The 13,938-nt window shown below is 33.3% G+C and overlaps 3 protein-coding genes across 4 annotated transcripts in view; 2 read left to right on the top strand and 1 right to left on the bottom strand.

The window, feature by feature from the left end:
- LOC108629971 (scavenger receptor class B member 1) overlaps window positions 1-9,560 on the top strand; it is a 15,947-nt gene extending 6,387 nt beyond the window's left edge. For both annotated transcript variants that reach the window (XM_018033001.2, XM_026818059.1), the window contains 9 exons: window positions 3,572-3,663; window positions 3,851-4,011; window positions 4,112-4,259; window positions 4,433-4,633; window positions 5,861-6,021; window positions 6,095-6,381; window positions 6,944-7,062; window positions 7,497-7,622; window positions 7,713-9,560. In XM_018033001.2, the coding sequence (XP_017888490.1) occupies window positions 3,572-3,663; window positions 3,851-4,011; window positions 4,112-4,259; window positions 4,433-4,633; window positions 5,861-6,021; window positions 6,095-6,381; window positions 6,944-7,062; window positions 7,497-7,622; window positions 7,713-8,003 (1,586 nt within the window). In that variant the 3' untranslated portion in view covers window positions 8,004-9,560. The remainder of the gene's footprint in view (window positions 1-3,571; window positions 3,664-3,850; window positions 4,012-4,111; window positions 4,260-4,432; window positions 4,634-5,860; window positions 6,022-6,094; window positions 6,382-6,943; window positions 7,063-7,496; window positions 7,623-7,712) is intronic.
- Window positions 9,561-9,576: 16 nt separating this feature from the next.
- pll (serine/threonine-protein kinase pelle) lies at window positions 9,577-11,984 on the bottom strand. The gene is made up of 4 exons (XM_018033024.2): window positions 11,621-11,984; window positions 10,921-11,544; window positions 10,410-10,849; window positions 9,577-10,320 (listed from the first exon to the last, which is right to left on the bottom strand). Exons 1-4 carry the CDS (start codon window positions 11,733-11,735, stop codon window positions 9,979-9,981), a joined length of 1,521 nt encoding a protein of 506 aa, XP_017888513.1. The 5' UTR covers window positions 11,736-11,984; the 3' UTR covers window positions 9,577-9,978.
- A 121-nt stretch (window positions 11,985-12,105) lies between these two features.
- U2af38 (U2 small nuclear riboprotein auxiliary factor 38) lies at window positions 12,106-13,925 on the top strand. The gene is made up of 5 exons (XM_018032899.2): window positions 12,106-12,256; window positions 12,341-12,428; window positions 12,609-12,675; window positions 12,748-13,036; window positions 13,139-13,925. The coding sequence occupies exons 1-5, from the start codon at window positions 12,213-12,215 to the stop codon at window positions 13,374-13,376; spliced, it is 726 nt and encodes a 241-aa protein (XP_017888388.1). The 5' UTR covers window positions 12,106-12,212; the 3' UTR covers window positions 13,377-13,925.
- The last annotated feature ends 13 nt before the right edge of the window (window positions 13,926-13,938 follow it).

Raw genomic sequence — 13,938 nt, 5'->3', positions numbered from 1 at the left:
TAGATCTCGTCGTCCTCTACAAGAAAGGTCTGATGCAATTTTCCCGTAGATCCAACGGTTTGGAAATTATTGGCAAAAAACGAAAATTTGGAAGAAATTGAAGGGATACCCCTTGGAAAAATCTCGAAAAAATCGAAAATTTTTTGTTGTTGTTTATTATTAGCAATGTTCTTCCGACGTCTGATTTCTTTTTAAAAAATGCGTTTCTAAAGTGCATAAACTTTTGGGATTGACTGTATAGCCAATACATCCTTAAAGTTACTTTGAAAGTTATTTGTTTTATAATATATAATAAACTTTATGAACAAGTGTACGCGCAACGACAACGCATGCTAATGTCGATACGGTACACGTGGATACTCAGATTGACAAGTATTACCTCCACTTAGTATTTGATATACGAGAAATCTTAAAATCAGCTTCCTATCGCGTGTGATCATCCATTATCGTTCGAACCATTTCTCATTCGTGTCACGTTATTATGTTAAAATAGTAAACTACAACTATCCGCTGTGACAATCGCAATCACAGACACAATGACATTTACGTATCACGCTTTCGCTCTGACATTAATAATAAGGTTAGATAGATAGACATAACGGATCACGATGATACGTGTTACGATTACGTTACATTGACAACTTACCACACTTATCATTATTGCACTACGGATTCTTATAAAAAATGAAACACTTGCGGTGTTGATTTAAAAAACGTATGTTACATAAACATTCTGATATTATGCATAGTTTTATATATTTCATGCAACATTTACGTTACTTATTAATCTCGTTTCTTAATCGTTTACTTATTAATCAAGTCCATAGTGTAATCATTATTAAACACTAAAATAAAGTTATTCATATTATTTATATTCACAAAACGTATCACAGCTAAGGAATAAAAAATAGGTAATGTGTCTAAGACGAAATGAAATAAAATCAAAGTCCATAATACTTTGCTTAATACAAAACTCTTTCAACATATTTATATGGCCTACAAAGTATTCAAAGTAGGAAGTTGCATTAACGAAGAGAAAAAAAATCGTATTCTATTTATTTCTCAGAAGCAAAACAAATAGGGCGATGGTCACGTTTGAAAAACTCTGATTTGTGTAAGGACGCGTCACTTTTTCGCGTGTCTCATTATTCATATCTATCATGCTGACTGAGGCTAACTATACTTATATTTATGCATAAGTATATAACTATTTTTTTTACATACTGTTTGTTGGTTTATCAAGGGCAGAAGTCTTTATAATACATATATTATTAATAGAATAAAACATTTCAATTGTCATCAACTATTACAGATTCATGATGAATTTCTCTCATGTGAAAAGAATTAGTCAATAAGATGTTGAATGAACAATTTCCTAATTCAACGGCAATCCCTAAAAGATAGATATGATGTAAAATAATCATCCTTGTTTCCGCACGATTCGCCAAATTCCGAATTCTTACAGACAGTGACTTAGTCACTCACAGAATCCGCAAATAACATCACCGAACGTTCACGTCAATTATATAACCGATAAAGCGTAGTCAAATCATTTGAACATGATAGTAATAGTACGCGTTATCAAAGAGAAATTAATTATCCATAAATGTGTACTATAAATAATTGTACTATAAATAACTGAATGAACAGATGTTAAGGCGACTTCAACGAGATTCAAGAATTTACCATAATACGTTAAATTACGAAATTATTTTTAAACACAATTGTGTGTAAAAACGTACCCAATTAATTCATAAGATTACAGATAACGAGTTTAAAAATACATCGTGCGAAAGGAACGTTCAAGGAATAATCAAAAGTCTAAATACTTTCCGATTTATAATCGTCATAAAAAGAACGAATGAAGTGCCACGTAATTTTGGAGCCATTGAAAGAACTCGTACATGGCCAACAATTTGCATCGTCATTAAACCGTAATAATTTCTTGGAAAGTAAATGTCGAACAACCGGTAATCCTTAGTAGTAATCGGTTACCTGACATATTCATGGCAATTTACTTTTAATCAATTAACATTCGACCAATGAAACTACAGATTTCATTCGTAAACTGGTATTTCTTCTCGGTCCTACTTCAACGAATAATTGTGGAATTTAAGTCAAGGTGAACTGGTAAACTGGTTACTGTGAATCATATACAGTATCGTAGGGCATGACTGACGCCCATCAGTAACGTTAGCATCTTGACAATCACAAATCTCTTTCCAAGATCATCTTGTAACACTGACCCAACATCTTTGTCCTAGATAAACTCGTGTGTGCTTTCCTCACTTCGTTCAAGAATCAGTCTACACCAGTAGACTGTAGATTTGATGCACTTATAGAAAAATTGACATTCGAAAAAATCAACAAAATGTTTGTAAAAAATATGTAGAACATTAAAAGTATCATCTAAATTTCATTTCTTAAATTGATGTCAGAAATGTTTTACTTCACATAAAAATACCCAGTCTAAAAATCCAAGATAAAAAAAGAAAGGAGTGAAGTTTATTGGTAACTCTGCTTGAATCTTGTCCTTGAATATTATAATTATTTACCAGGCTCCGACAGTTTTTTTTGTCGAGGAACAAATCTCATGTAAATGAGCGTCACACATGAATATCATGCAGACCGAAAATTTATGCGATCTGTTAGCTGCGTTGACCAGTAACGGGTTAACAAACTTGTATCACCTTGAACTTGTAAGACATCGGTCATCCATCACCGGAGTTATTATACGAGATAGCAATTCTTCGAGCTTTTTGAATTTGAAATGAACTTCTTTTCGAATTAGCATAGCGTTAAGCACGTGTGATGTTCCTCATTTCTCAACATTTAAACTTGGTGAACAAACCTCGTGTATCAAATTTTTATATACCATTACTATCATCAAATAGAAAAAAATTCTGTTCAAAATATTCATGTGTAAAAAATGCAAACGCGACTTATAACACACGTTGTAAATCTTCCGTGGACCTAACCACATAAAATATTCCGATAAGTTTTTTTATACAAGTTTCTTTTAGAGTATCTTCTAACATATCAATGCGACATAAAATCATTTGCCAGAGGCTAATGAACCGTTAGATTTGATACGAAAAGTAAAAATGCTTGTCCCTTTAAATCCAATGATATGCTATTAGCCATTTTTTTATGCATCGCTACTTTATATAGTCTGTCAGGATATCACGTATTTCGTCGAAGTAGAGATAATAAATTGAGGTGACTTTATCGTTCCTGTGTCCTCAAGTGCATTGATGCATTGCGTTTTCTTCAGTAATGAAAGTTAAAGACAATTTTTGCAGCCTTCCTGCGTGGCTTGAGTAACAATTATTATGAAAATGTAATAAAATCTCGAAGTAATCAGACATGTTACTTTACTCTGAAAACTTCTTAATTATCAAATGTAGACGAATAGCTTTCTAAAGCGTATATCTCTCAAGTAAATAAAATCTCAAATCTGCAAAAGGAATCATAATTCTATTATAATAAAATTGTAAAAGTGATTGATTGTAAAAGTACAATAATTATGCAAGCTTGTATTTTTATTAAAAATAATTCTTTTTTCTTTCAGAATGCATCATACTATTCTTGTTGGGTATCGCTTGCATTGTTTTCTCTTATGTCACATATATATTTAATCCGGCGAAATTAATATTAGATTACGTAAGTGAATATAAAAAACTTTACCTTTATCATTAAACATTAAAAATGTGTATTTATGAAGTGAGTCCATTTTTAAGATATAAATAGATATTACTCCTTTTAATTAAAAATTGAATTCAGCTAATTCGATAGTTACACACTAGCACTTTTGAAGATATCATGTTAATTGGAAGAATCTACTTTTCAGACACTAGAAATGACGCCGCATTCACTAGCTTTTCAATTGTGGAAAAACCCACCGATTGATATTTATTTTAAAGTATACATATTTAATATCACGAACTCAGAGCAATTTCTCAGAGGCGAGGAAAAGCTGAAAGTCCAGGAAATTGGCCCTTACGTTTATAAGTAAGCGATATCTACCTCATAATCATAAAAACAATAAAAAATACCTGACGTACTGGAACGTACATGAATTAAGATATTAACTGAGTATCCCTCTTTTCAGGGAAATATTACAAAATGAAAACATCACTTGGCATGAAGAAAATAAGACGATTTCGTACATGCCAAGAAGAACGGTAGTTTACGTCCCGGAAATGTCAAATGGAAATCCGGACACGGACGTAGTTCAGGTTCCAAATATACCCATGTTGGTGAGTGAACGTCAATCAATAATACTACCAATCATTACGTGTTCGAGATGTTTCAAATTGGTTCCTTGATATCTTCTCTAATTCTAATATACATGATGCCCCACCTTAAAATGGGACACTTTTTATACGTCTGATTAATTCGATCATTTTATTTTTATACCGAATCTCAACAGGGGATTTCCTCGACACTGCACGATGCTGGATTCTTCGTAAATTATCCCTGGTCCAGCTTAGTGAGCATGTTGGACAGTAAACCGATATTAAATATAACCGTTTACGATTATTTCTGGGGCTACGAAGATCGTTTAGTTCGCCTGGCTAGCGGAGTCGTACCTAATTTCATCAATTTCAAGAAATTTGGTTTATTGGATAGGGTGAGTAATTACCTCGGCTTCATACATTAAAACAGCATTAACACGAGAGGAGCAAATAAGATGACTATGTGCGAAAACAAACAATTCCAAGCGCATTACAACGCTAAAAAAGGGGAAAAGGTACAAAGTAATTCTCCTAAAACGTGTTTACAATATACATAATACATCAATTTTAAAAATATTCATAAGACTAAGAAAAGAATAATGAATGTTTACAATGATGGTAAGAATAAACTTGGTCTATTCATAAAATCGTGTAACGAAAATTGAGGAGCTATTGACTTCTTAATTTTTAGTGTTAATCTGTCTTTGAGTCTTAAACCTAGACGAATTTCGATTGCATTTTAGAGTCGTACCTAAGTAATAACTAGTATTAATATTATTTTGTATAATATTTTATCTGTGGAAACGTGAATACTTTCGAACTATTTCAAATCTATTTATCTGCACCAGCTCAGATATTGAAATACGAAACGTGATTGATTCAAGTTGCGAGTGTTAATGACATCGAACAAATAGCGTTCCGCAATCGGAGTTCTTGAGAATGTCGTACGGATTCGTGGAAAAAAAATGCGAAAAGCGTGGTAATTAGTCACAAACCCTAGGAACGTTGGATCATTAACTTGTCGCGAAATGCGTGATTACGAAAAGTTCGATTTCGTTTAGAAAAATTGAATAAAAAATATACCGGTTGTTGACACAACCGACTGACCTTGTCTAGACGTAAATCGACCACATCGTTTTCCTATAGCTAAATTTCACAACACATGCAACCGAACAAGCATCTCGTTCCTTTATCCAATGAGCGCAAACATATCTGCGAACGTACGAGCGAAGTGTGCGATATCACGCATACGCACCGAACCAGTGTCAATTTTCGCAATTATATTTCTAACCGTTGATCCTTTCACTATTTGCTTATACTTCTGGGTTCACGGGGTTAGTGTCAACAACTTTTAAATGTGCAAAAAGGAAATTATGACATGCACGACTCCAGAGCAGGTTGTTGCACTCGCGACTCAGTAGTTTGATCGAAAGTTGTCTTTAGTAGAGTTTAAATAATCTTTATATATAAATATTTCATTTCTTCGAGCGTGAACATTTTTAAACTATAAGTAAAACTTTTCATATTCATATAGGATATCTTTTTAAATTCAGAACAATTTTATATATTTCAATTTAAATTTTACTTATATTATATTAGAACATTTTGTTAACGATAATTAGATGTACGACGAAGGAGAGAATCTCGTGCACATGTACATCGGGAAAAATGAGAATATGACCGAAGAGGAAGGGCGATATTTGAGTATTCAATTGTATAATGGTAGTCCAGGAATGTCCCAATGGGGATATCGCGAAGAGGACGGAAACGAAACATATCCAGAGTGAGTGTAAAGAAAATTAAGATTAACACCATATGAAAATAGTCGATTACATAGCGAACATGCGACGTTACAGAAACACCATATGTAACCGCATTAGAGGAGCGACCGAAGGAGAATTATTCCCATCGTACATAGACAAACATGCCTCGTTTCGAGTATACAGAAAAGCTTTCTGCAGAGCGATACCGATTGTCTTTAGAAGTGAGGTGCTAACGGAGAGCGGTCTAAACGGATTTCTTTATAGCATGGCGGACGATTTCTTAGATACTCCTGACGTGAACCCGGATAACGCGTGTTACTGCAAGAAGAAGGGAAAGTGCCTAAAGAAAGGACTTTCCGATATGACACCGTGTTATTACAGTAAGTACTCCTCAGTTGAATTAAGAGTAATTTCTCGGAATGAGAGTGATGCAAGAAACGTTTTCGCGTAATGTACGTGTAATATGATATTTTATAAAAAATATCGATGGTCAAAACTTGTATTACGAAACCACCAAATACAGATTATTCGCACGCCTCTTTTCCGAAAAGTTAATCTTATTATCCGTCTAGAGAATGTATTATAGGCATAAGAAAATGAGTTGAGATTGTTTCCCAGTTGATTCGGATAATAAATAATAAAATCGTATTCGGGATGAAAAGAAAAAATCGGATTGACTCACCGTTCGCCAGGCAAATGTACGTCCACTATAGCAAACGATAGAGCGGAGCTTCCACTGTTGAACGCGATATGTACCGGCAACCGAACTATAACATAAAATGTCAAAGTTTGAACTTTACGAATAATATAATGCAGACGGGTATCTATAGCATTAATCTGGCATTAACTGTTTAGCTAAAAGGGTTAATTTTATTACGCGTACGTAATGAAAAAATACGCAATATGTGATTACGTATAGTTATAAGGTCCTATTAATTACAGGCATTCCAGCTGCAATGTCGTTACCGCATTTTCTTGACGCTGACCCCAGCTTACTCGAGGACGTCGAAGGTCTGAATCCCGATCCCGAAAAGCATAATACTACAATTATTTTGGAACCGGTAAATATTAAAACTAAGCTCAAGCGATAAATTAATCGGTCAAAAATGAAGACGAGAGTAGTTATTATAAGTCACAGTTATGATATACGATAGCATTTTTCTATTTTATTTAATCGTCTGGAATTTTATGTAAATATCATGAAGACGCCAAGGTCTCGAGAGTTTTTATCGGTCATTATATTCCCCCAACGAGTGATTTATACTATTACGATTCATACAATAAAAATGTAATGATCAGGGGTGGAAGAATGATATCGAAAGTCCGTTGATAATTATTAATAGTAATCGAATAATGTGCTCGTAAAAATAACACTAATGTAATAGAATTGAATGTCAACAACAAGATCGACGACCTCATCGAGTCGTCCTTCGCTAATTAAAAAGAATGACGTTTAATGACTAGCAAAAGAATGTTTTACTCTTTTCGTTCACAGACAATCGGCGTCCCGATACATGTTCACTCAAGAATACAGATCAATCTCGTTATGGAACATACGACTTATAATTCTAGAATCAAACCTTTCAACGGTATAACAGTGCCATTATTCTGGAGCGATTTCGTAAGTCTTTTTAATTTTCCATTATTACATAAATCGTTGCGTGTTTTATATGTCTCGGTAGTTAATATTTATCCCGAAATTGATTCACAGGTAATACCCGAATTGTCAAGTGAATTGGATTTCTTATTAAAAGTAGTACTTATAGTACTTCCAATCACGCAAACGATTATAATATCGTTGTTGGCCTTCATAGGAGTCACGATGTTCGTATTGTCAATATTCTCCATGCTTTGGACCATCAACCAACAACAGGAACCATTGTCGTCAGAGAGAAGGGACAGTTGCGATTTACGAATACCGTTGAACTACGGACAATACTCGGCGATACATATTTTACCGGCGATTAAGAAAATCACGTCGAAAACAGATTTATTCAGTTAATCAAATTCATATTACGAATGACGTCTCACGAAGCTCAACGGAGAAAATGATAAAAAGTTGAACACTTTTTTTTATGTTATTCCTTAGGTTTTAATGTAAGATAGTATTCACTTGATTTTTCTCACGGAGGAGAAAAGGTACGGACGCACTCGGCTACTTCGACTGATTCGGAATACAGGGGCGGTATTCTACGTTACGATACACATTCAGGGTTTCGTGCTAAAAATATTCCGATATGGATCGATATTATTCTACTAGCATGTTGTCGTTGTATGCTTTCTCGGGTCTAATTAATTTTTACTCGATACACGTGTGATATTTTTTTATGGGGACGTATCTCCAGTATAGTATAACGAACAGAAAAACATAGGCTAGGAACGATGTAATTTTATCTTTCACAGAGTTTCCGCATTCGGAAATATTTTTGATAATTTTAAACGATATTCTTAATAATCATAGTTATAGTAATAAGACGTATACATAAACGCGCTGGTAATTAAAGAAGACCAAATGTTTTCTTAAAAACAAATGACGACGTAGAGATTACCACACGTCTTGGCTTTTCTATTATCTTTTAGGAAAGAATCACACTTAATGGAACTTGAAGAAGGATTTAATATTTATTGTTAGAGGTCTCGAAGCATAAGTTAAACATGCGAAAACAATGAATCACTTACGTTAGTTTGATACATTCTTGCTCGTCGCTCTACTTGGTTTCGTTTTACTCCATCGGAAGTTTCCACACTACTACTTGAGTAGAAAAGACATGTCTCGATCGGTACAACGTTTTTGTTCTCAATGAAAATAGCACAGTGCATTAACAGCAATTTTTAATCAATGCAAAAAGCGAATTATGGATATTTTACCAAAACTAAATTCATGGAAATTACTGCAAATTACTTTACGATATAAGACGCAAGGATGCCTTGTTTGTTTCTGTTTAACGTAGTATTTTTCAAACATGACGTTCTGTTTTTTCAACTCTCTTTTAGTTCAAATTGCCTGCCTAACAACATTTGTAACAAATTTGAAATTAAAGTATTTGTATTTATTCTTCGGGAAAACTGTTTATTTGACCACATCACCACGTTCAAGATATTTAATTTTCATTTATTATATCGTTCGTTCATTTCTTAAACAGCTAGTATATATACGTAATAGCCAGTCTCTTTTCAACAGTAGAAAGATAATTTAAATCAGATTAGGTCTTTTAAGCAAATTCATTTATATTACTTAACATAACCAATGTGTAGTATTTAAGTGCTCATATCGCGTTTTAGGATTTCTTTACATACTGCCTTTATATACATATATATTTCACTTAGTATCGCTACATATGTATATGAATAAGTACGAAATTTAACAAACTATTATGACTACTATGACTAAAACTATTATGATCACTTTGTTAAATAATTACGTTCTTTGTTACGATACACCTTCATATTGACTGTACACATTGTTTCTCATACTATACAATGTAATAACATGTACTGCAGTAGGGCGTAATTGTAAAAACTTGACTTTGAAATTTCTTAATAAATAGTCTAAATCGAATTTCGGATTAAGAAACTCCTTTATAAAATATTTATTACACAACGTAGCCAACTACAAGGTGGGATATTTTAGTTCTTAATTATTCAGTGATTTTATTTATATTTTTATTATGTAATCGAATATGTTTGTTACATATAAAAATATTAATTTTTAACAATTGTATAAGATTGCGTACAATTATGAATTATCCATCAATATTGCAATTCACGCAATAAAGATCAATTTGTAAAAATTCCTTAGGAATCGTCAGTATTGCATAAAAATATTAATATAACAAGATAGTCGTAAAAAATATATAACAATTGTATAACAGGACATTACATAAAAGCATATTTTTTAATTGTTCTCTATTTACATCCTAAGGTACGAACTCTAGTGCAATGTAGAAAATGAAATCTCGTTTAACAAACTTATAAAATTAAAGATCATTCAATTTCTTAAAAACATGATCCATTTCTGGCCTATTCTGTACCATACGATTAGCGCACCACTTTCCCAAAACTATTAAATTATTATAAACCTGTTTGTCTTTCTCACCTGCTTTTTTATCTATTAACAAGAGGAGATCTTTATTCTCCCAGCTATCAATGAAATCCTTCAGGAACCTATTTTCTAATCTGGACTCGTCGTATGCTGGTAAACCTGTAGCTAATTCGAACAAAACTATGCCATAACTATACGTATCTACTTTTGTGGATAATTTCCGTCCATGTAAAAATTCTTCTGGGAGGTATGGCCTGGTTCCATGAATTTTGCTTACCTGGATCAAGTATAATCGACAATTAAATTATATATACACACAAAGTTATTTCTTATATAATAATATTATAACTTTAAAAACATATTTGCCTTCATGGAATCGCTCTCAGGACCTTCTCTGGCTAAACCAAAATCACCTATTCTGGGTTCAAAATTCTTATCAAGTAAAATATTAGCACTCTTTATATCACCGTGTATCAGCGGCTTTTCTCCGATTGTATGTAGGTACTGTAAACCACGCGCAGTTCCTTTAGCTATTTCGTGACGTTGAATCCAAGACAACGGTTGAGTCTTTTGTTTCATCAATAATCTGTCTTCCAACGAGCCATTCTTCATAAGTTGATACACCAGACAAGGTATTTTCCCGTCTAAGCAATACGCGTACAGCGGTAAAATATTTTCGTGACGACAAGAATTTAAGATCTGAATTTCTCTGAGAGACTGTTGCAGTTGAATGACATGACTCTCGTCAGAATCAATCCCTCGTTTCTCTATTCTTTTAATAGCCACGTCTGTATTTTTCCAAGTACCTATGAAATGATAAAGATACTAAAAAATGTGTTCAGATCGAAGTAATACCAAGTCGCAAGTAATTTTTTACCTTTAAATACAGTTCCAAAGCCACCTCTCCCCAATATATTATACTTATTCCAATTATTGGTGGCTATTGTTAATTCATCATAAGTAGCGCGCGGTATAGTCGCATCTGTTTTAAAAACTGCTGCAGTATTATCTTTCTTTTCATTAGTTTGAGCATGCTGCAAAGACGGTGAAGGATTGGCTGCTGCCAGAGATGCAACAAGCAAGTTGTTGGAATTACTAGGAGTAATTCCAATGTGCATGGCTTGCATCGGTTGATTTAAGATTTTATGAGATTCTTCTTTACTATTTGCTCCTACAATAATTTTTGGCACGTTTGGTTGTGGTGGAATAATTTGATTAAAATTCTGGGTTCCTATCTTCAAATCTTTTGTGTTTTTAGTTATCTTCTTTCCAAGTATTCTATGAAGATTGCCTTCACCATTATAAAGCAATTTATGAAACTTCTCCTCGACAAATGGTTTCAACGGCACCATAGCCTGATAATGCTGCATTCTGGATAGCAAGATGAATAACTCCAATATAGTATGATTGTGATGACCCCATAACGTTAATAATTCATCTGTTGGATTCTTTTCTTTTCGTAAACTTTGTATTGTTAACACATCATATTCCATCCATAGTCCTAAATAAATGAATGAATTAATTAATGTTAGCTTTGCTGTAGAAGCCAAAACTATCCATGAACTTTTACAACTTACCAGCAAGTTCTTCCCACTTGTCATTCTGATTAAGTATTTTACAAAGTTCCGATCGTTCAAAGAACGGCACTTGGTAAATGTATTTAATTTTATCTGTACACGTGGATGCAGTCATGATATAAATATCAGTGTATCATTATGAACTTTATAAATTCTACTTTTCAAGAGGAAAAGTTCACCATCCATTCGTATGATTCATATGATTTCGTAGAGCCCCATCTATTCAAGGTCGTAAGTTGATATAATTATTAATTATCAATGAGATAAAATAAAATAATTATTCGACATTATAAAGTCACATCAGCAATAAACTAATTCGTTTTAGTATGTAATTAATTAATCGTTGCATTAAAAAAAGTTCCCATTATCGCTTGTCGAATTCGAAGTATTTGTAGAGTTTCTCTCTGGTATTTGTATGCCCTCTGATGAGAATACTTCGCGTTTTCTCGTCGGTGGCGTTTTATAATACCGCCTTCGCCATTTTGCATCGGGTTGCGGACAAAACGTTGTGTGTACATGTTGTTGAAAGCCGACTCTTCATGATTTAGAAAACAATACGTCTTAGTTTTGATGTATTAAGACATAACGAAGAATGGCAGAGTATTTGGCATCGATTTTCGGGACAGAAAAAGACAAGTAAGCTTTATTTCTAAATCACAACACTTTTTCGCATTGCTCGAATTCAAGTAAAACATCACTCACGTATCTTCATGTTTCCAGAGTAAATTGTTCATTTTATTTTAAAATCGGAGCCTGTCGACACGGAGATCGGTGTTCACGAATTCATAACAAACCAACTTTTAGCCAGGTAAGAATGTAACTAAACATAATGATCGTTTAAGGTCCTCTAACATTACCTCGAAGTTATGATATTATTTCATATATATAGATTTCTTTGTAATAATTCTTAAAGATTTACATAAATATAGACATAGAATAATATTATATGTATAACATATGTTTCACTTCATCTAATTGATTATTTCAGACCTGCTTGTTGCAAAATCTTTACGTGAACCCACAGAATTCAGCAAAGAGCGCAGATGGTTCACATTGTAAATATATAACAAATAATTCAATCGATCATTGGTAAATCATAGAATTAACAATAAACGTTATTTTCACAGTGGTTGCAAATGTGTCTGATGAAGAGATGCAAGAACATTACGACAACTTCTTTGAAGATGTCTTCGTCGAATGTGAAGATAAATATGGTGAAATAGAAGAAATGAACGTTTGTGACAATCTTGGTGATCACTTAGTTGGAAATGTTTACATCAAATTTCGTAGAGAAGAAGATGCAGAAAGAGCAGTGAATGATTTAAATAATAGATGGTTCGGTGGAAGGCCAGTTTACGCTGAACTTTCTCCAGTTACTGATTTCAGAGAAGCTTGTTGTCGTCAGTATGAAATGGGGTATGTATAGCACACTGATATACTTTCTTTAAGGGGTAAAGTCGCCCAGTTGTATGTTGTTCAGATTTTAGTTTTTACGATAAAATTGTAATATTCTTTCAGAGAATGCACACGTTCAGGATTTTGCAATTTTATGCACTTGAAGCCAATTTCCCGCGAATTACGACGCTATTTGTACAGTCGTAAGAAGGGTGGTAAAGGCCGGTCAAGATCACGTTCACGTTCCCGTGGTCGTGATCGCAAGCGAAGATCACGATCGCGCGACAGGAGATCTAGATCTAAGGATCGCCGAAAAGGAAGAGAGGATAAAGGTAGAGATGGACGATCGGGAAGGTATTAATTATATTGTTTCTCAATTGTAATATTTCTCCATAATAAAGCGGTTCAAATTGATTCTATCATTTTCTCGGTTGTTCTTAGAGAATATGTTTGTTTCCAAATTTTCATTCATGAACCCTTTATCAAATGTATTTTCTATTCTTAAATGTATTCAATTCTTTTAACAAGTGTGAAACATATGTACTGTAAAAAAATGGAATTCGACATCTATATGTACATACACGTAGTTCATTCACGTAGATTTCGGCCCAACATACACTGCATTCTGTCCAACGTACATACATATAAACAAATTCTGGCAGGCCTCTTGGACTCATGAATTTATCAGAATTTGTTAATCCGTGTGTTCGAATCGAGTGAGCTACGTGTACGTAAAAACTTTTAAAATATATTTATAAGAAAGTAAACTCGTTTAGTACGCAATTATTATGGAATTAAATGTACGTTATTTCTTTTCTCGTATAAGTAAAAGTATATATAAACCGATATCAATAATTTCCGTGTAATTTAAATTTATGTAATAGATGTACTACACCTAGCGTACAATGAATTCTCATTTCTAA

This window comes from Ceratina calcarata, unplaced genomic scaffold, assembly GCF_001652005.2.
Source record: "Ceratina calcarata isolate Rehan_Ccalc_2016 unplaced genomic scaffold, ASM165200v1 scaffold140, whole genome shotgun sequence".
Taxonomy (NCBI): Eukaryota; Metazoa; Arthropoda; class Insecta; order Hymenoptera; family Apidae; genus Ceratina; species Ceratina calcarata.
The sequence above is the reverse complement of the archived record's forward strand: the minus strand, read 5'-3'. Positions and strand labels throughout refer to the sequence as shown.

Coding starts and splice junctions, on each gene's coding strand:
- pll (XM_018033024.2), bottom strand. CDS start 11,735: ATGACTGCATCCACGTGTACAGATAAAATTAAATACATTTACCAAGTG. Junction 11,545..11,620: donor CAAGTGGGAAGAACTTGCTG/GTAAGTTGTAAA, acceptor TCATTTATTTAG/GACTATGGATGGAATATGAT. Junction 10,850..10,920: donor CTTTGGAACTGTATTTAAAG/GTAAAAAATTAC, acceptor ATCATTTCATAG/GTACTTGGAAAAATACAGAC.
- U2af38 (XM_018032899.2), top strand. CDS start 12,213: ATGGCAGAGTATTTGGCATCGATTTTCGGGACAGAAAAAGACAA. Junction 12,676..12,747: donor GAGCGCAGATGGTTCACATT/GTAAATATATAA, acceptor TTATTTTCACAG/TGGTTGCAAATGTGTCTGAT. Junction 13,037..13,138: donor TGTCGTCAGTATGAAATGGG/GTATGTATAGCA, acceptor ATATTCTTTCAG/AGAATGCACACGTTCAGGAT.